The 22,688-nt window shown below is 34.4% G+C and overlaps 1 protein-coding gene across 1 annotated transcript in view; it reads left to right on the top strand.

The window, feature by feature from the left end:
* The window catches only part of SLIT2 (slit homolog 2 (Drosophila)), a 265,523-nt gene that overhangs the window by 213,825 nt on the left and 29,010 nt on the right, over positions 1-22,688 (top strand). Inside the window, exons 20-30 of the mRNA XM_010001251.1 lie at positions 513-656; positions 1,767-1,933; positions 2,739-2,871; positions 5,754-5,822; positions 8,186-8,257; positions 8,482-8,553; positions 9,543-9,614; positions 11,996-12,159; positions 16,659-16,783; positions 16,910-17,007; positions 18,399-18,538. Coding sequence (XP_009999553.1) covers positions 513-656; positions 1,767-1,933; positions 2,739-2,871; positions 5,754-5,822; positions 8,186-8,257; positions 8,482-8,553; positions 9,543-9,614; positions 11,996-12,159; positions 16,659-16,783; positions 16,910-17,007; positions 18,399-18,538 — 1,256 coding nt within the window. The remainder of the gene's footprint in view (positions 1-512; positions 657-1,766; positions 1,934-2,738; positions 2,872-5,753; positions 5,823-8,185; positions 8,258-8,481; positions 8,554-9,542; positions 9,615-11,995; positions 12,160-16,658; positions 16,784-16,909; positions 17,008-18,398; positions 18,539-22,688) is intronic.

The raw sequence follows: 22,688 nt of genomic DNA on the forward strand, positions 1-22,688 counted from the left end.
AAGTTTTTACTAAATCTAAAAGTCATACTGAGGATGACTCAGTGTAGCCTGATTTCATTTTATGAGAACATTTGAGAATGTAGTAGAAGTGATTCCTAGAATTTATCCTTATGCTCCCGGTGAATAGCAGTTCTAGAGTCATTATGCTTGGAAACATGAAGAGGGGGCTGCCATGTATCTCTAATTTGGGGAATTTCAATCCATTTAGTGTCAGTTAAACTCATAATTACGGATTCTGGTACTGAAAGGAAAAAAGCCACAAATGCTCAGGGAAGCACCCCTCGCCTCTGTGAAACCTGCCTGCCCACTGTTCTGTGCTCCAGTCCTCTCCATGCACCCTGCACTCAGTCCCTTCCGTGAGGTGACAGGCAGCACAGGGGTCACTGCACCATGGGCCCTCCAGTGGTAGCGGTCCCTTTGGAGTCACACTTCTCAAGCCTTGCTTGGGTCACCACTTTGGCTCTGACTTCTGCTTGAACAAAACTAAGAAATGCTGATCCTTCCTTTCTCAGGATGCTGAGGAGCAACCGTGTGAGCTGTGTGGGAAATGACAGCTTCACTGGCCTGAGTTCCGTCCGCCTGCTCTCGCTGTATGACAACCAGATCACCACCGTGGCACCAGGCTCCTTCGACACTCTGCATTCGCTTTCTACCCTGTAAGTCATGGTCACATATTTAAACCTCTAACATTTTGGGGTCATTTCTCTTAATAGTTTAGTGTATAATTTCAAAGCATGTTAAGGGAAAAAATTAGCTAATAGAGGGATTTTTCCACAAGTTTGTTTTCTGGACCATCTTGGGTGCACAATCATGGTGCCCTTTGATGCAGCGTTAGACTGGTTTCCAGAAGTGCCTGAGAAGGCAGAAAAAATGTCCTGCTCTTCCCCCTTGCAGAACCCCACTGATATGAGCCAGGGTAGAAACCCACATTTGGGGTGGGTATTGTGCAATCACAGCTGGTCAGATCACCATGTTGTCTGTCTTTCTGTGCTGTTCTGTCCCATTATTATCTTAAATTTTCTCAGCCTACTAAGGATCTTAATTCAGATATATAATTATAATGAAGCTTCAGTCTCATTTTCTATTAAAGGAAGCATCCCTTTTATAATTTAAATGTGATATAATTTAAGCAAAGGGAAAACAGTGAGCAAAGCTGCCACTCAGTTTACAAGAAGTGCTTTTTATAGGTAGCATCATTCAGGAAAGTACTTAATCCCCTATTCACATAAAAAGTGACACTTCGCACCAAGTGAGTAATTTGTGCATATTAAGGATGGCATGTTTATAAATAATGGAGTTGTCAATAGGCTTGTGCTGAAGTAAGGACATGCCAAAAGTACTGAGACTTCTAGAAGTAAATTCATTTTTATAACTGGCATGTAATCAACTTAGCTGTCACTTCAGATAGGAAACTTATTCTCTGGAGCAAATAAAAGATGGAAATCTTGAGATGACAAATTAATGAAATAGCTGTTGTCAGGCAAAAGCTAATAATGTAAAGTAATCACCCTTCATTTCTATATGAAATTATTGCGTTATCAGTTCAGAGTGGCTTGACAACAAGTCAGGTTTTTGACAGTTTTGTATTATTTCTAAACGAGTTATATCAAGATTCCCCACACAGAGCCTCAGTCACAACTTTCACATGTGGTTTGTACATAGTATTGTTTGAAGAATGGTATTTAAGCTTAGCTTTTTGAAATAGAAATAGAATAATTAGGATAAAAAATGATGTTAAGTAAGGAAAACTTCCCTGCGGTTCTCAGAAATCTCTTGGCCAATCCCTTCAACTGCAACTGCCATCTTGCATGGCTTGGAGACTGGCTAAGGAAGAAGCGTATTGTGACAGGGAACCCTCGTTGTCAAAAACCCTACTTCCTCAAAGAGATTCCTATCCAGGATGTGGCAATTCAGGATTTTACATGTGATGATGGTAAGAAAATTAATATCTGAACTTTTTATCATTTCAGCTTTTATATGTATAGCTGCATGATTCCCATAGACTGCAAAGTTCTATGGCTTAAATATCTTCATCTGTGCTTCATGCTTAGTTTCTATGTCAGTTTAAAAATCTATCACCTGTTTCTGGATTATCAGCAAGCACACAGCTATTGTTTAAGTGTTTTCAAAAGCTTTTCTTGCTTATGTTCAGTACTGTAAATAATAATTTTGAGATAATAAAAAATTAAATAATTTGATAAAATGTCATTCAGATGAGAATATTTTCAAATGCTAATGCTTGAATCAAGTGCTGTTTCAGGTTACCTGATCAAATAATGTGCCATTTTTCTTACTTTGTGAGTTCTTGCTTGTTCAGAATTCCCCTCAACACTTAAATAAATATGGCTGTTATCTTATATATCTCTCAACATTCTTCCATTTATTGCTTTATTAGTTTTTCAATTTACAATGCTGTAACTTTTCTCTAAAGAGACTCTGTTTATTTTTAATAATTTGTTAATTTTTAAAATCAACATATATTTTGGTTTGTTCACCTCTTTTCCAAATAATAGCATTTTTACCTAGTAAAACAGCATTATACTAAATAAAGCATCACTTGAAATGTTAATTCTTGGAGCAATGCTTTACAGAAATGAATTAAAAGTTTTCTGTACTTCGAGATACCATAATGTAGAAATATTGTGTTTGCTTATAGGAATTCTAGGTGGAATATAATTGCCAGTATGTAAGTGACATCTGTATAGCAAGCTTAGTATCCATTTGTTCTTATTATCTAGGGAATGATGACAATAGCTGCTCTCCACTCTCCCGCTGTCCTGCAGAATGCACTTGTCTAGACACAGTAGTTCGCTGCAGCAACAAAGGCCTAAAAGCTTTGCCCAAAGGCATCCCAAAAGATGTAACTGAACTGTAAGTGGCACACTTTTTTCCCTTTTATGAAAATTAATGGTAGGTTAATACTGTCAGGTTCAAGAATGAGGGGAGAAGAAAATGAAGAATTTGATTCAGGAGATCTGTGGAGATATATTTATATGCTGCCTTAAAGATACAAAGACTTGCACAGTATCTTGAGAAATTTGAGGTTAAGATTGAATGTGAACCCAAAACACTCTTAAGAATCATAAAATCATAATCACTCTCCGAATTTGCATACTCAACACTGAAACATAACTGAAAGTGGATACTATATTACAATGGGTTAGTTTATGGGCAACAGAGAATCTCATTCATCTGTGGTCACTTTTCAGAAAGAACTTAAATTACATGAAGAAGCTAAAAGGAAACACTATATTACTGTTTGCATATTTTCTTAATAAACATGGGTTTGTGATCTTTCAGAAAGACTGCTTTTAACAGAAAGCTTTAATTTTCATATAGACAGTCTTATACAATCTGGCATATTTTATGAAGCTCTTGATAAATTTATATAGGAGAAAGATGGTAAAGATTGCATTTTATGAAGATAGAATTTGAATATGTAATTGGACAGTGACATTGATATAAAAAAGAGCTTGCTACCTCAGGTATTGTTTGAAGATAATAACTAAGCTACTTGTAAGACTAGATGAGTAAATTTTTATGCGTTATGAGGTGAAATATAAACCTAAATGTTGGGTTCATCATCTGGTTTGCATTTTGATCAGATAAGTCACAAGACTGAAAAAAATAGATAAAAAGTTGGTTTTGTTACATATGACAAGTATCTAATATTAAATTACTAATGCTTCATAATGACTGATAATTGTAGTACTTTTTCAAAAGACATCATAATTGTGTAGCTTAAGACAATAAACCAGTTTTATTGGTTTAGTACTTAGTATCGTATAGAAGATGCTGAAATTTCCACCACTGATTTGGTGTTTAATAGCATCCAAAAAGCTTTAGTCATTAATGCAGAGAAATTATTAAGAACTCAAAGTAGTACACAGCTATGTAAACCTGTAACTTCTTTCATCAGGTTTTGGTGTTTCTTTTTCTTCAACAGGAGATGATTTAATTAAATATATTCTGGCCTAATAAATGTAATTTGACGATGTAAGGGCTTCAATGCAATGTAAAATTAAGCAACTGAAGATGCTTTTGGAAGTGCAAGTGGACTCTGACTTCGAAAACTCATTTGTGTACGATTTTGTATGCTTTAATGAGTGTCTAAGCATGCAATTTAGCATATTTTTCAAATGGATAATGGAGGTGGTTCCTGCTAGCAGTTGCATACTGATTGTTTCTTCTTGTTCATTAGCATGCATAACCCTTCCAAGATGAACTCTTCATGTGTTCTATAAAATATCTTAATAGTTGCTTCACTTGAACACAGAGGACTTTTTATCAGCCAAGAGAGTACTTGTAGTACTTCAGTTCTAATGAAGCTAAAGCAATATACCCTAATTTATCTGTTGATAAAATAATTTTCTTGGAATATTTGATCCTTCAAAAAGTTTAAATGCTGTTTATTTCTTTTTTAATAATTAAATATGAGTCTGTGCTCCATTCATCACCATTATATAATGGCACTGACATACTGTGAGCATAAAACTTGTTGAGACATGCATTTTGGATTTGGTAAGCAGCCCTAATGAAGGCATGACCCAAGGGGGGAAAAAACCAAACAAAACAGAAATTAAAAGCTTTTTTATTAGATGTTGATAGTTATTTCATTCAGTTTAACTGTGTTTCAGCTCATCCATTTAGTCAAGACAGAATTTTCCAAAGATGTTGTAGCATACTTAAAAACATTAAACTCAAAATTAATCTAAGAATAACTTTATCAGAGGCTGCTCTTAACTGAAATTCATTTTTAGCATTTGGATGGCTAAAATGTCTTCTTTGTATAAATACAAGAAGGTTAAGTTTTTACGGAGTTCCATGAGACACAAGTAATACCACCATAATACTAAGTTATTTGCCCTAGTTGAGAGACTAAAGACTTGTAATCTTCCTGCTCTTTTTGCTCTATTTATCTGCTCCATTATCATCTCTAAACTACTTGCCCTGGTTACAGGAAGAGTCACTGCACTTGCCCTTTGTAAGGTCTGGCCGCACGCTGGAAGCTGTTTAGGCAAGGCTTGTTACCTTTTTTCGCCTGTAACTCAGGTGTCGATAGAGCTTGATGGTTCTGCACCCTAAGGAGGAACAAATCTGTTATTGAGAATTATGAACATGGAATATAATACAGGAACTGGTAACCTGCAAAGAGGAAAAGAAAATCTAGCTTTTAAAGTGTAGGGTAATTGATCACTGTCTTCAGTCCGTAACATACTCCAATAGAAAAAACCTTGTAGTATGTTGTGCATGATGTGTCATGAGATATACAGGGAGAAATTAGAGGAGGTGACATGAACTGCAGGCCAGACAAATGTGGTGTTAGTGATGGGACCAGCCCTTGCTGTTTCTGCTGTAAAGGACTACCTCTGCAATGTCAGGATCTCTTTCTATTTACAATGTCTAAAAATTCACACTTAATGTGACTTGCAGAAGTCTGATTTACTTTTCATCTGTATGTGTTTGTGAAATTGATAAAGATTGATAAAGACCTCAGAGTGCAGAAGTACTGTGTAAAAGTTAGTATTACTATTACTTCATAATATTCTTAATATCTGATACAGTAGCATTTGGATCTTAGGCTGTAGGCCCCCAGTTGTGTCTCTAAAACCAAAACTCATAGACAAGGTTTGTTATAAATGCCACGTATTCATTTGTTACTAACTTTACTGTTGTATTCCAATTTTAGTGGATGAAGAAGCTACTGTTCTAATGAAAAAAATAATGCTCTCTGTTATATTTTTCTATTTTAGTTACTTGGATGGAAATCAGTTTACCCTTGTTCCAAAAGAGCTTTCCAACTACAAGCATCTAACACTCATGTAAGTAATTTTAGAGCAACGTTCTATATTGGAATCAAACAAAGCAGAGCAAAAGTTAATTATACCTAAGTTTAGTTATAAGGAAGAAAAGCCATTCAATGTATCCTATCTTTTAGCAAATATTATGCACAAGCACATTTTATAATGGACAATATTTTTATTCTGCTTATCACATCCTACATATAATATACTCAATTGTGCTTTATAAACAGGATTATTTCGTTCCAGTGCTTACATCACAAAAATAAACGATCAAAAATTACAGCTAACCTGAAAAGAGATATGCTATTTTACAAATGGTGTTAGGGTGGTACAGCATTTTGTTACACACCTCCAAAAGGGGAGTAGAATTATTTAGTTTACGAAAGAGATATTCTGTGATATTCTTCACTCCATGGTATGCTTCACATAGGAACAGCATGTACAGCTATTGTAACACTTGAATGTAACCACTTATCTTTCTTCCACAATATAGAGTCCTGAGTCTAGTGACTCAGGAAGAGAGCTTACCTAGAAAACCTTACTCCCAACTCAGTTCCTGACTTACTTTGTGATTTTGGGCAAGTCAATAGCTGCACTAAAATTTATTATCTCTACTTAATGAATTATTTTAATATGGTTTCTGTACTTTGTAAGAGTACAGTGAAAGAAACAGAAAGACTGTTGACGTAAATGGCTGTAATTCCATGGCCTTTGTTAGGACTATAGAAATTTATACCAACTGAGGTTGAACTGTGTAACATTCTGAAAGCAGTTTGTGGTCTCATTATAATCAGAATAAAAAGTGGAGGAAAGTAACAAAATCCCTTAAATTTCTTTTGACTGGGTTTAGAGCTTTGCTGCAAAAATTGAAAATGGTTTGGCATTCAAAAACACAGACTTTCTTTTATTTCCTTTATTTATTTTATTTCCTTTATTTACCTCAGGCTAGCCGAAAGTGGTCACAGTCACAAATTTCCAAAACATTTTGTGTTTTGCAAATAACATCAGGAAAAAAACCCATGCAATATTCATACAGCATAGAACCCATAGGAAATCTCTGTGGATTGTTTAGAGAAGTTATACAAGACCTGACTTGCAGGACCCAGTAGAACTGGGTCCAGTTCCAAAACTTTGGAACCCCAGTGCAAGAAGCAAATGTATAGATTGGACTGTGTGCAGCGACAGTATCAGTATGATGGTCTAGTTCTGAAAACAGCCAGAAATCATATAACTACCTTCTAGTCAGAAAATACACCAAACAATTCAGCAGACAAATGTAATACAGTAAAGTATAGATGAACAGTAAATAAAATGCAAATAAGATGAGTAAAAAGTCTCTATTTAATCAGAACTGTGGCCACATTACTGTTATCTCTTCTGAATGTATCGTATCCTCATACTGCTGTTACGAAGTTGAAAATGTTCATCGGCTGTTTGGAAAACCAAAACACTATGCATAGTTCTTCTGTGGCCAAACAAAGAACTACATATGAGTCTTCTGGGTTCCAGATTAAGAAGGAAAATACCTTTTTTCCTTCTCTTTTGAATAGATTCCTCTGTTTTACTTGCTTAATATGCTTATTATTATGAGTTGATTTCCTTAGATTCTTTCTAGATTCTCCTATTTCAAGAGGATAACTATATATATTGCATAGCTATTCAACAACACTCAAGTTAAAATATCAAGGTCCCCTCAGAAGCAAATCATGGATTTCACCACAAAATACAGTAAACAATAGTGAAATAGTCAACATAAAATAAGAACTAAAGCACAATATGACAATAGAGAACAGGCACTATTCACATTTAGTATAGCTTCTTCAAAGCTTATTTGAAGCCACTATCTTTGAAGCTGCCAGCATACCACTCCAGCTTCTATACTTAAGATTTTATTCATTAGAATATTGAACAACAGGAAACATGTTAAGGCTTTCTCTATAAATCTTAGATAATGTCTTTTATAATGATACCTCTGGGCTTTGATGTCTTCAGCATATAAGTAGAATATTTGATATTTACTCAGGTGTCATTAGGGACATGACTAGAATAATTTCCTCTTTAAAAAATCACTTTAATGTTTACACTTGGGTTCATGTAGGACTGCATTATTAACTCAGTAGCATGATGGACATTGCTGTTGTATAAGAATGCATTGTGCTGCTTTTTCATTTGTGTTGAAATGAAAATGCTTTTCATTGATCAAGCTCTAAACACTTGCTGGTCTTGTATATGGCATGTGAAAATAAAAATACCTGCTGCTTTAAATATATCAATTATGATACTGCTTTTACTAATAAAAATAATGTGTCTGTCAGTTTAACTTACAGTGTTTCAGGACTGGGGCAGTCATTTTATGGTCTGAATTTCTGTATTTTTTATAGAGATTTAAGTAACAACAGAATCAGCACTCTTTCTAATCAGAGCTTCAGCAACATGACTCAGCTGCTTACCTTGTAAGTTTAAACATGTAACAGTGACTCTTTGGAAGCGTTACAGTGGGGTTTTTTTGTCTTGGAAAGAAAGGACATTTAGTTGATATTAAAGCTTGCTTGTTGTGGAGGCTGTAAAATAACTTGTTTCCTAACTAGCTTTGTGTGCAAAAGCTAGTTTTGCTCATGCTCTGCATTGTTTACTGAATGGCTGATATAGTTGCTGACAGTTTTTCATATATTTTCAGAATTCTTAGTTACAACCGCCTGAGGTGTATCCCTGCACGGACTTTTGATGGGTTGAAATCACTGAGGTTGTTGTAAGTATTACTTTTTAAACATTGCTATTTTCCAGAAATTGTATTTGAGTACAACAGATAGCAAAACTGTAGGAAATTACTACATTTTAAAACCTATCAAGCATTGGAGAAGTGATAATTACATAGCCTGCTACACAAGAAGTTATATGACCCTGGAAAACACTGTATATACAGACATACACTCATCTCTGCTTTTTAATCTTGGCTGTATTTCTTTTCGGTGTTATGTTCTTCTGTGTTACAAGCATTAAAGTCTAGAAAAACCCATATGCATACATTCCTCAGTGTATCTGAGGGGGTTTTGCAGTTGAATTTTGAATATTTTAATTCAAACATTGTACTTCTTTATTTATTCTTTCATTTAATATGGGAGTACTTCCAAAACCATTACATCGTGGCTTACTAGTGAAAATCAATAAAATTACTATTTTGTTCCAAGAAAACTTTCCATTTTACTACTAGGAAAAACATGGTTGAAAGTGCACAAAAAGGGACAAAGGAAAATAAAGAACAGTCAGTCTAATTTACAGCTTCAGTTTGTTATTAAGAAGAAGAACAACCACAAAACTGCAAAAAATCTTTCTCAAAAGTCTCCAGCAGAGCATGTAATTTCTGCCCCCATTTGGGTAGTTTATAACTATTTAATACCTTCGTTGGATTAATTGTCTCAAGCATGGCATTATTTAAATGTGCTCACATAGCATCTGTTATTTTATATAAATATGGATAATTTTGAGAAACAGAATTCTGTATGTGTTAGATATACATGTAACTGAATAAATTTCTAGAAAAAGAGAGAGACTTTTGTGCAGGCTTGCTACAGGAGAGATAACGTTAGATGCTCAGAATGGTCTTTAGTTAACTTTACTATCAAATTAGAGCAACAGCCTTTGTACTTATATTAATGAACAGCCAATCCTTTATTTTCCAAAGTTAATGCCTGGATTTTTATGCATATATATTATTCTGCTTTTGTTGGTTTTTTTAAGGTCTTTACATGGAAATGATATTTCTGTTGTTCCTGAAGGAGCTTTTAATGATCTTTCTGCTTTATCACACCTGTGAGTATTCAGATGCTTAACTGTATTTCTAGTGTTTAGTTTAGAAAATTTCATATACTTAAATGCAAAAGCCTTCTCTGGAGCAAGCTTATGCATCACTGCTTCCTGGGACTGGTCCGGGAGCTAGCAGCTCAGTGAAAAAAAAAATCCTAGGTCTCCTGGTGGGCAGTAAATTGAAGATGTCTGCTGCCATGTGCCCTCATGGCAATGAAGGCTAAAGATGCTCTGAGCTGAATTAGAAAGCAAGCAGCCCAGTTGACTGAGGATAGAGGTTACTCCCTTTTGCTTGGCCCTTCTAAGGCCACACCTGGAATATGTTTTCACTTTCTCCAGTACAAAGCAGATATGTGTCAACCAGAACAAATCCAGGATAGGGGCAAGTGAGGTGGGAAGGTAGCTGAATTGTATGAGCTGTGGGGAGAGGCTAAAGAAACTGGACTTGTTTAGCCTGAAGGAGATGCCAAGGAGGGGCCCAATAGTCTTTAAGCTGCTAAGGGGATTACAGCAATGATGGAGACAGATTTTTCTCTGGAGTACACAGTGAATTGAAGAGTCAACAGTCACAAGCTGCCACAAGGGAAGTATGATGGCACATAATGAAAAATTCTTCACTGTGAGAGTGGTTCAGCTTTGGAAAAGGTTGCCCAAAGAAGCAGAAGAATCTCCATTCCTGTGTGAGCCCTTCTTTGTGTAGGAGGTGAGACTAGGTGACCTCGGAGTGCCCTGAATTATTCTATGATTCTGTGTGTCAGTTAAGTTGACATTAAATACATGGCATCTGATTTCAGAACATCAGTTGAGGCAATACTCCTGTTTTTAATTTTCAGTGGGAACCTAGATTAGAACAAGTTACCTATCTGTAAACCTCGATGTGTTTATAGTTATTAAATCTTTGTTTGCAATTGGGAAGTTGATTAGTGGCTTTAGATATGTCTGTTTTTTGTGTTTCTGAACAGTTGCCATTGTTAAAAATGTAATTATCTGCTTTAAGTTATTGGTAATTCATGCAAATGCTACTATTAAACTAGCTTATCTGCAAGAAATATCAATGAAACAGATTTTATTTTTATTACTCTTATTTTTTTCTTACAGGTTACCAGTTATCCTTGCTAACATTTTGTTTTTAGCAGAGGAATTGTGTTGCCTCAGTTCAGGCTGACATTCACTTCTGCAATTAAGGAGAAAACAAATTCTAGTTATTTTTCCTTGTATGGGCAGTTCTCTATCCCAAGGTCTGATTTCTGTTACAAATTTGACTTAAGCCTGACTAAACAAGTATATGTAATTTATGGAGTTCAGTTGGAACTTTGTTGCAGTAATTAAGAGTGGGCTTCCTGCTCAGCATGGCAGAAATGAGTGTCTCAGCAGTGGTAGTTTCTACTGCTTTTGCTTGCCAAAGATTTTTTTTGGATCTCTAGAAGAACCACTGATCCAAGTTATGTAGCAATCTGAAAAAAGTACTGAAACATCTAGAGAAGCAGGATGTTCCAGTACTGCCATTTAACAGTGTGCAATATCAAGATTTTCTGTTGAAAGTCCTACAATTATTGTATTTCTTAAAAGGAATATGAGTACATCTTTATACACTGGCATTATGCTTCTCTTCTCAAAATTAACTACACAATATATCATTGTTCTCAGAGTTTTAAGAGTATTATCTTTTCTAGCAGAGAAAGCAGACACTTTAAAAGCCTTTACAGAAATTAATTTTGAAAATTTCTAGCTAAATAGGTTTTTAATTAAATAAAGTCAGATTTATTTAAAGAAATTCATTTGCTTTCATAACAAGGCAATTCTTATATAACTGCCACAAATTAGGAAAATGTAGTTCTATTTACTTATGCATCAGAGACCTCTTACAGAATTTTGCACATAACTGGGAGTTCAATGGGAGAGTTCGAAAGAGGAAATAATTAAATCAAATTTGGAAGCTAAGAAACAGATGGTTTGTACCAGCCTGGAAGCCATAAACTGAAAAGGAAAAATAGCAGGGTAGAACTCTGTGGGGTTGTCTCGGCTGCTTCGGAAGAAATACTTCATTCTCCCTAACTTAATTTCCCCGTATCAGTTTCATTCTGCTGATGCAGCTGATGTTGGCCACTACATACCAATGGTGAAACGGAGCTGGTTAGTACGAGTTCTTCCAAGTTCACACATAATGCAGCAAAGAATAAATAGATTTCTAGACCAGGTTTACTGCAAGAATGGTCACTTCTTCATTTAAAACCAAAATCCAGACACTTCATGTTCATAAGGTCAATTTGGTAGAGTGAGGGCAGGTTTGTGTTTTGAAGTGTTTTTGCCAACCTGTTTTCTTGATTCTCTTTTTAAAAGCACTTGTTTAAAACTTTATTCCCTTTTTGATTGTCTGTTTTCCATAGGGCTATTGGAGCAAATCCTCTTTATTGTGATTGTAACATGCAGTGGCTATCTGACTGGGTAAAATCAGAATACAAAGAGCCTGGTATTGCACGTTGTGCTGGTCCTGGAGAAATGGCAGATAAACTTCTTCTCACAACTCCTTCTAAAAAATTTACATGCCAAGGTATTGTTGTTATTTTTGCTCTGAAGTGTCAGTTTTGAATTTTTATTACTATTTGTCCTGTGGAATAAATCCTCTGTGTCCTTTGGTTAGAAAAGTACCTTTTTTACTCATGTGAGAGAGAGCTTGGTTTGTTTTACTGTTCAATATTCCTCCCTTCATAAATACTTTTAAAAATCAGAAAACTTCTGATATAACTTCATTTTTCATGGTCCTAATTTAGAACCATTGATATCCATGATTAGGAAAAAAAATGCAACTAAATTTATGTGTGCTTATACTTGTAAGCCGTTACTAAGCTTGTAATTATTTCTGTTGCATCAGATAAATATGATCTTAAGTCTTGTAGAAGTAACTTTTTCTCAGTCTATATAATTTTCAAGCTAGTTTGACTTACTCATCTGTTAATGTATCCTCAAAGGTGAGCTTAATCCATTGATAATTTCTTCCTTACAGTGATGGGATTTCATTAGAGTTTGTCTCATCCAGATTTGTTCATTGCTGCCTGTCCATCCTATTTAGTCTTCTGAAAGTCTTAGACTTTCTGTCAAAAAACTTTTTTTTGTAAACAAAGCCCACTGTTGGGTGAGATGAGAATTAATTGTCTCTCCCTCCTAATCCTTCTTGTAGTTTTTCATAGATGTATCTCTGAAGTCATACCACCTTTTGCAAAGTCCCTTAATTTGATTTATATAGGACATTTGCTTTCCAATCGGATCATTTTCTCTTCAGGCATCCACTAGACATAATTGCAGATGTGCTCTTGATACACACTGTTGTAGGGATCTAAGTGAAAATATATTGTCAGGGACATGATGGGCTTGTTTATTTTCCAGTTCTGTCAGTTTTAAAAACTGTTGTCAATGAGGGCTGCAATCATTGTTAGGATTTTGTCAGACAATCCAGAAAATGCTACCTTGCTCCCTCTTTCCCATCAGAAAATATCCTTTATATTATAATACAGAGTAAGAACTGTATTTCTTCCAAGAGTGGAGATCTGGTATTATGGATACCTTTGAGAGAAAATAAGTTTCCTGCCACTGTTCTGTGAACATGCTCATAATTACAGATTGCAAATCAGCAGATTTTCAATGACATGATGGCCCTATAAAACATTGTGTGTCTGTTACTCAAATACAAGTAATTCTACCTTTTTGCTTAAAAATTAACTGCTGAATAGAGATTAGAAAGATGCTATATTCCTAATAGAACCAAAATTTTAGTCCTCTCTGAGTGAGAGGCCTGTTTTTGGACATATCTGTTGATGATGTACTTGTGTATATATTTACAGGAAAAGTGTAGTGTGTAGTTCCCTCTAATCACTATCTATTGATTCAAATCAAACTTACATGGGTGCTTAAATTTTACTTACATAAATAATAGTTACCAGTGAAAATGAACATTTTAAAATGAAGTCTTATCCCAGTAGTAAAGCTCCATATAATGACTGTACCTTATTCTAAATTTATTAATTCTTTTACTCCAGCAGTCTTCCCTTAATGTTTCCTTCTTTCAGCTGTTATTTCTGTCAGTTGCTTTTCTAGGTTTGTGGGTGTTTTTTGCATTGGCTTTTTTTATTTCTAACAGATTCTCAATCTTTCATTTTTACCCCTTTACTATCCATGCCCTGCTTCTAGAGATTCCAGGGCCTTGTGGTTTTCTGGTACCAGGTAAGGTTATAAGTAGATCTGGAATGGGTTATCTGATTAAGAATGGACCTTCTGACCTTCCTTTTGTGTACCTGAAGCAGACTTCTTTCCTAAGCCATGCATGCTTACTGTTTGTTTTCCCTTTTGATGAATTTTCAGCTGACTCTTCATAAAATATCATTTAGCATATTGTGTGAACAATTTTGTTACTTTAAAAGCCTGGGTTTGAGGTCTGACAATTACCTAACTGAAATGATTGTTTCCACTAAGCAGCTTTGCTAGAAGTGACTCAGTGTAGATAGTGATTTTGAGGCCATAAACAAGGGAAAAGAGGAGTTCCTGAGTCATAAAATGTCGCAGCTTGAAGTTTTTCTTCCAACAGGTTTGTTAAGAAGCTAATTTGGAGAGGGTTTATGCCATGTTTTTCTTCACGTTATTAGATAGCTACATTTGTGTGTATGTTTGTCAATAACACGCACTTAGTTTTTCATTGCTTACAAAAGAACATTGCTTATTTTTTTCTTTTGTTTTAAGGATATTTTTCCAGTTAGGGCTTATTCAAGAATAAGTCTACAATTTGAAATTCAAGTGTATGTATGGGAAAAACTAAACAATAGGTTATTAACTTAATTATTTTTCATATACATGTATTTTAACATACAAGCAGAAAGAGGAAAGGAATGGTGTAGTGCAAATGAAAATAGGCTCCAGAATTGCCTCTCCATTAGACTTCAGTAAAAGTATATGTAACATTTCCCTTCTTTGCTCTTACAATTGAAGAATGATTTTATTGGGTACTGCGTATATAACAGTTTTAAATAAACACAGCACAAAACCAGATACAGTGTTGTTTACCAGCTTGTAGAGACTTAAGTTCTCATTTTCTGGCTCACTTCCAAAAGTGAAATTTATATTACTAATCTGTTTAGAAAAATAATCTTATTTACTGAATGTATTTAAATTCATGCCAAATAATTAGCATTTTATTGCATAAGGACTAGAAAAGAGGAGATCATGTTCAGAGGAAACAGTTGAGGCCAGGAAGAACAGACTTGCAGCCTACAGCACAGTATTGTTAGAATGTTGTGTTTTTTTCTAGTATGTGCCTCATTTTTTTCACAGAATCTCTTAATATACTCTATCAATGATCACCTGTAGTCTACAATACACAGGCAGGATTTTCTAGATGTTAATTCTATGGTGTTTGTTTCAGCTCTTTGGCCTCTGCTGTTTGTTAGTCTAACAATTACTTGAATCAGTTATAGATTTCTCTTTCAAAATAAGGTAATGAAGAAAAGAATAGTCAGAGACTCATAGAGATTTTGGCTGTAGCAACAGCAAATCAAAAAAAAAATCACCAAAATGTCAGCCTCTCCCTGTCTGACACCTCCTACTGAATCCTTATGATCATACAGCTTCCTTCCATGCCAGCTCCTTTCCAAGATTATTTTTGCAAAGAAAAATAAGTGAAGAAAGTTTTTAAAAGCTACATTTAAAGAGAGAGAGAGATAAAAATCCATATCTCAGTAAAAGTGCCCTTGTTAGCTTGGAAAGCTTTGTCTCATTTGAGTAAAAACTTCTTATGAAGCCTTCAGGCAGTTCCACTAGTAGGTCTTAAGAGTTTGGTTTTCTGTTTAGTTAAAAGAAATAACTAATTATTCCTTAGAATATACAAATCACCTGTGGATATTTGAAAGGATTTTTCATAGGTAAAATGTGAAATCAAGCTGGAGGAATTAATGTCATCAAGCAATAAAGATGGAGATTGTAGAGAATATATATTCATTCTCTTAACAGGCATTTGACCAAGTCGTTCCTGTTTTCTCTTACAGTAATAAATCTTTTCTCTCTCGCAAAGTGCATAAAAATGAATCTTTCTTTATAAACCAGTGATTTCTAATTTTTAACAAATAAACAGTGACTTTTTGTTGTTTGACAAAAAAAACCAACAACCACCAATAATCGGTGGTTTCTGCCTTGAAAATTCACCATTAAAAGCTGTATTAAAATTGTAAAAAAACCTCAACAGACTAAAGAAAAAAAATATATATTTAGCCCAAAGCTCAAAGTCTGGCTTCTGAAACTTAAGGTTATGGCAATGTTAATTCCTGAATTCTGTAGTTATATCATTACTGTAAGAAACTACACTGCAAACATCAATTGCAGCCATCATTTGCACATAGATTCATGGTAGAGTTTGCATCAGTTTTGGGCAGTAATGCAGAGAACTGTGGCTGACTCCATAAGGGAGTTAGGCACAATGTAGGCCTATTTATGATGAGCTTGGACAATCCAAATTACGTTATAGTTCACAGATGTTCAGCCAATTTGAAGGTAATGTTACTGGTTCATTTTTGCCATCTCTCTGATCTTGCACATAAAAACTAAATTAAAACAAAAGTACATTAAAAGTAGTGTTCTCAGTGATGCTATCAAGGGCAGGACTGCAGACTGTGGTAGTCCTTTTTCTCATTGGCATTATTTACCCCCTAAAGTGACAAAAACTGATCCTGCATTCTTTGTTTTGTTAATACAAGGGAAAGTAATTATCATGGATCAGAACTGTACAGATTTCAGAGAATGAGGATATGGGAATCACTGTAGGGTCAGCTTCTTCTCTTCTTTTTCTTTTTAATTTTTTTTTTAAGTGGTAATTAAACCAAAAATGCAATCCCAACGTTATTTGGTCATTTCGTAAGAGTTATGGAAAGTCCAGCATTCCATTCCTGTAGCAACACCACAAAGTCTAAAATATTAATTTCATTTTAAAATTTAAAGCAACATCGCAGATATATCCTGTCAAATATAAATTAATAATTGTTTGTTTCTGACTATTAAATTTATATTTTTAAGGGCCTGTGGATGTTAATATTCTTGCTAAGTGTAACCCCTGTTTATCAAATCCATGTAAAAATGATGGAACCTGCAATAATGATCCAGTTGACTTCTACAGATGCACTTGCCCATACGGTTTCAAGGTAGGTCCTGAATGAAGACGATAATGCTCACTGTGATGTAAGCTTCTCCTTAACAACCTTTATTTGGCTCCTTTTCATTAGTGTCTGTATTTTCTTCATTAATTATAATTGTTGCTCCCTGCATAGGGTCAAGACTGTGATATTCCCATTCATGCCTGCATTAGTAATCCCTGCCACCATGGTGGAACTTGTCATTTGAAAGAAGGAGAAAAAGATGGTTTCTGGTAGGTTGTTTTTAATTATAATAATAAGAAAAAAAAACTACTGAGCTTTATATGTAAAATAATTTTGATGTTAATCTTTGGCTTCTCTGTGTTTGCTGGTAAGTGTACCACAAAGGCAGATTTTCAGTGCTTCTGAAGTTTTCAGAACATGTTGCCATCCTTGGAAAGCTTCCTAAAGCTTTGAAACTGTTAAAAACAATAACAAATGGTGGTGATTAGTTGAGGCATATCAGGTCAAGACAACATAGTATTGATGCCATTATACTAATTAATAGCTAGCTAGATCCCTGCTGAAAAAATCTCACAATTCATCTGTTGTGTGTATTACTTCAGCAGACAGCATGTAAATGAAAAAATGTAAACCCCAGTGAAACAGAAAATAAGTGATTCATTTGAAACTCACTATGCCAGCAGATAAACATGCTGTGAGCATTTTTAATCTTGAGTTATTTAATCACAGAGTAAAATTACTCCAGATGTACTTCATGAATTATGAAATGAAGTTCTTCAGCATTCTTATGTGAAATTATTAGTCATTTAATCTACACCTCAAGCTTGTTAGAAATTATACTTCAAAAAGATAAAATTCATTATCCTGCAGTTCATTATGACATTATTCTTATTTTTTAATCCAAATTCTGCCCAAAGATTAAATAGTTTTGCATTAAAAATTAAGCATAGTATTATCATAGTATTATGTCTCAGAATTTGACCTTTTAAATTTATTTGTTTAAATGCTACATATTTTGAAAGTCAAAGTAATCATAATCAAAAGCCATAGAAATTGCAGTGTATAGTCATGTGTAGTCATGTTTGAGTTATCTCTTACATTTAGTCTCTATTTTTTATGTATGTTTCTGTATAAACATAGGTAAAAGCAAAAAAAAATCACTGCTTGGAAGAGTTTATACAGGCTTTATTTTTAGAAATGAATGTATTACATTATGTAATATATAAACATTAAATGTTTGAACAGAACTCTATACTAGTGCATTTAACTGAAGGATAATGGAATGCTACTGTTACATACTAATCCCTGGTTGTACTGTTTTTTTCATGTGTTTTTTAAAAAAACAAAGCAGATCACTTTCCATAAGACATAGAATCAAGTGTTTGTATTATTATGGTAGTACACTTTTCAAAAGGAATGCTCAGTGACTTAATTTTAACAGCTCCTTAATCTGAAGGTTGTGGCACAAATGTAGAAGCTTTTGTTCTGTAACTTGAAATATGAAAAATAAATGTTTATTATATGGTGGTTTACATTTTATCAACCATGTTCCTTTTGGGGATAGTGATTCTGAATTATTGTACCTACTAATTACAGAACATCTTGTCTGGTTTCCCCAGCTAAAATGTCCATGTGGTTAGTTTTGTTTTGTGAATTACAGGTGCACTTGTGCAGATGGATTTGAAGGTGAAAACTGTGAAGTAAATGTTGATGACTGTGAAGACAATGACTGTGAGAACAATTCTACTTGCGTGGATGGAATTAATAACTATACTTGCCTTTGTCCACCTGAATATACAGGTAGGAGTATAAAAGAAAATACAGATATTTCAAGAATTCCTAGCAGAAGAGTAATATTTTTCAGTTTAATAGGTGTCATCCTGTATCTTTACTTTAATCAATCCTTTTGACTTTGTCCAGTGAGTTAACCATCTTCATGGAGCACTAAATTTGAACTCTGGAAAACTGTGAGGAAAGGTGAACTCCTGAATTAATTTAATTTATTGTAAACATAGTTAACTCATTTTAATCCAAGGTATTTCCATCATTAGTTCTACAACCTATTGGATTGCTCAGATGGTTTAGTGTATTCAGATTTAAAGTAAGTATTTAAATCTTAGAAACCCACAATGAGTAAGATGATAGAACACACGTATAAGAAATACAGCTTCATAATCTAATATTTGTATTCATCCAGTATTTATGCTGGGTATAGATGTTGGCTAGAAATTTCCTCACATAGCAAAAATTACAATACCTACAGCAATAAAGGTTAAAAATGTAAGTAGCCCGAATACGGTATTTAATAAGTGAATGCTCCACATCTGGAAGAACAGGCCTGACCTTCTGCTTAGACAAAATACTGTTTTATGAAGTACTGATATCTTAACACCTAAGACCAATTACCAATTCATGCCTTAGAAACAAGTAATAGGTAACAAAGTCAATAAGTAGACACTGATGTTTGCTATTTCTCCTATAACTACATTGCAGCTCCATGTAAGTCGAGCTTCAGCTCCCCTGGGATCAATTGCTATCTCCTTTAAAAATGTGATCAGATACTGTTCTGTATAGGCTGGAAGAAAACAAACCAAAGTCACATCAGTCCAGTATTCCTGTTCAGTGGCTTCATGCTAAGAGGTTTCATATATCTATTAGATAGTAGACAACCCGTTTGCACGTGCATTACTCCTCTGGCAGGTGTTTTTACCAGTGTCATTCATTTCTGCGTTTTTGACATTGCTCTAAATGCATTAAATTGCCTGAGTCAACAGCTCGATGTATTCACAGTATGCCATGGGAAGGACTGTTTTGTATTAAATATCCACGGAGTGGTTACAAAGGCTTGTTTATAAGTGCTAGCCTACAACTTTGATTAAGTGTGCCTCTTGCATTTCCATAGTACTGTAACAGAAATTTACATTTCACATTTACAACTGAAACAGCCATTTTAGCAGTTCATCTCTCTGGTTAGAGCAAAAAGGAGATCCTAAACATTGGTGATGTTTTTGATATATGTATTGCAGTTGTGGTTCTTAAGTCAAAATACAGTAAACTGTATTTTTAAAAATTTGATTCATAACTACGTAATTCTAAAAAGAAAATACTATGAGCTTACATGGCAAGTGTTTTTGTTCACTGAAAGTAATTCTTCCTGAAACAGACAGATTATTTGATAGATACAATGCACATCATAATTACTACTGAAATCAGTAGGTTGAATAGATGACAATTTTCTCCCCAGCTCTAAAATAAATCAAAACAATCTACTTGGAATCAGCAATTTTAGCAGTTCTGTTTTTTAAAAAATGTTGAGAATTACTCTATCAGATTTTTTTCAACACCTTACCAAAGACACATCCATTTTTTTAAAATATACAGCAACAGAGCCTCAACTCATTTTTTAGACTGGGCAAAAATTGTAGAAAAAGTTGAACATTTTCATTCCACATGGTACAGAATAGAATTCTAAAATTCTAACTATCTTCCAAAACATTTGAGGATGGGACACAATGTGTGAGATCCTAAGTATTTTTTGAGATTAATTGTAAAATACAAAACATTGAGCTAGTTCAGGGATCTTCATGGCCATCATCTTTAATCTTGCATAATAATGAAATAACCTGCAGTGTTAAGAATTAGAATGGCAGTAGTCTGGACACATCAAGATCTAGAAATGGTAGTGTTCAGAATATAAATTATTCATACAGTTGCCTCAGCTGTGTATAACATGCCAGATTATTTATAGGGCTTTTTTCTTTTTTAATTATTTGAAAAATAAGTGAACAGAATCTGTGTCCAGTATGGATACAGTGATTTTCATGAGGAACTTGGTAAACATTTGGGGTTTGTTATCTGTTCTAGCAGGTTAAAATCAGATGTGCATATTGCTAACAACAGGGGGGGGGGTTTATGAAATGTAGTTTTCAGTAACTGAATTGATGTACTGTGTGGGCAAAAGTAGGTTAATAGTCAGGAAAACAGACTATATTATCAGTAGGTAAATAGATCTTTAAATTTTAAGTTACTAGTCTGTAGCTCAGTCCCTGAGCTGTAAGTTGCTGGAGACTGGGACAGTATACATACCAGGAAAATACCACCAGAGGCTTGTCCTGTTCTCCTTTAATTCTGTTGGTGATACTTTGAATTGTCTGTATTCAAGATCTCACAACATAAATACACTGAATGTGGAATTGCTCCAGCCCAGAATATTTTTATGGGTGAATAGTTATCTGCAAATACAGCTTTACACTTAAGTAGTAAAGTATAAGTAAGAAGTCAGCTGAAACCTGCTGGTATGAAATTAAAATCATTCTCTATTTTAATATGGAGGGCTTGTTAGGATCTCAAATAATCTCTGAAAATAGGTACAAAAACTATGAAAAATGTTGCAGTGCAAAACCAAGCAGTCACTTTTCAGCCTTTCTAACAATCCCTTGAACATTGACACTTCTCACATATGCAGCATTGGTTTTAAACCAAGCAATATAAAAAGCTCCTTATTTTGTTGCTTAAGAATCAGGAATCCATTTTACTCTGCCTCAGTTAACTTGTACGATTACCTCCACAATTACAGTTGGAAAAACGAAGAATAGTATTTGTACTTTACTATAACTTTCTTAAGATCACAGACTGTAGATCTGAAACAATAAGCAAACAGAATCAATGGACATTCAGAGTGTCCAATGAAACTTTGAGAAGCAAAACTTTTAAGGTACCTCACTCACTCTCCTGCACTCTTTAACCTCGCTTTTCTTTTAACATTATCATCTCCTTGATTTTAACCCGAGTCTAGTAAACTTCAGGTCATTTTATGTACATTCTGTAGATTACAGACTATCATTTCTCTTGCTCGTTATCATCAGTCATTAGATCGCAGATCTAGTTGATCCAGAAGTAAAACCTTTCTTATGCCACCAGTGGCATGTACTTCTTACCTTTTCTGTTTGTTTTGCTCAGCTGTAGGTGAGAGTCTGAAGCTTGCTTCATTTCGCTATATCAACCTCTCTGCTGCTATAGTTGTGCATTAGCTTAATGTGCTATGCTGTTGTATTACAATGTAAAAAGTCTCTTGTCTCTTCTGTCTTTGTCACTGCAAGCTGCTAATCTGAATGAAGTGGAAAAAGGTCAGTTGTCTTTTAAGCCTATTTTCACTTACTTTGGTTTCTCACTTTCCTTTCCTTAAAGGTGCATGGATTTCTGTTCTTAAAAATGAACAAATAAAACGTATATAGATATAATTTACAAAACTCACTACAAGTCATCAAATTTATAACATGGCTCTTCCTGTGAATACATGTCAGAACAATGTTATTGAAGATGCAGATTGCTGTGCAGGAGTTATTTAATACTACCTTCATTGTCTTTTTTTTCAGATGTATTAAAAAATTGTACAGCCACTGATAGGACTAACTAAGAAGTTTACATGGTGATCTTCTGAAACCTTTTTTCTTGTCCCCTTAAAGACATACCTTGGTTGTGTTCTAGTGTATTCTCTGTTTTATAGCACTGTTTTCCTTTAAGTTCTTGTTAGACTGTGGTACTAGAAAATATGCTGGAGTACAAAATGGCAGTCTTCTTGTTCATTATTTCTGTGGCCTTTTTTTATTTTTGCTGTAAATATATATAAAATCTGAAGTGACCACATTAAGCTGAGGTGACGAAACAAGAAGGGTAATAGTGGAGGGATTTAACACACAAACTTTGGGTATTCCTGATTTTGTTTTGTTTTGAGTTTCTGCCTAACACTTACCTAATTTACCGAGATAAACTGTCTTCTAAATAATCTGATCGTCTATGCAATCTGAGAGCTAACATAATGATAACAACATATTTATGAGGTCACATATTTAGTTTTAAAAACAAATGAATAATCTTGTAGTGTATGTGCCATAATGTGTGTGTAATTTGATAAATATATCATGCATTCTATAAAGCAATATAATATTTC

This window comes from Chaetura pelagica, unplaced genomic scaffold, assembly GCF_000747805.2.
Source record: "Chaetura pelagica isolate M959 unplaced genomic scaffold, ChaPel_1.0 scaffold547, whole genome shotgun sequence".
Lineage (NCBI taxonomy): Eukaryota > Metazoa > Chordata > Aves > Apodiformes > Apodidae > Chaetura > Chaetura pelagica.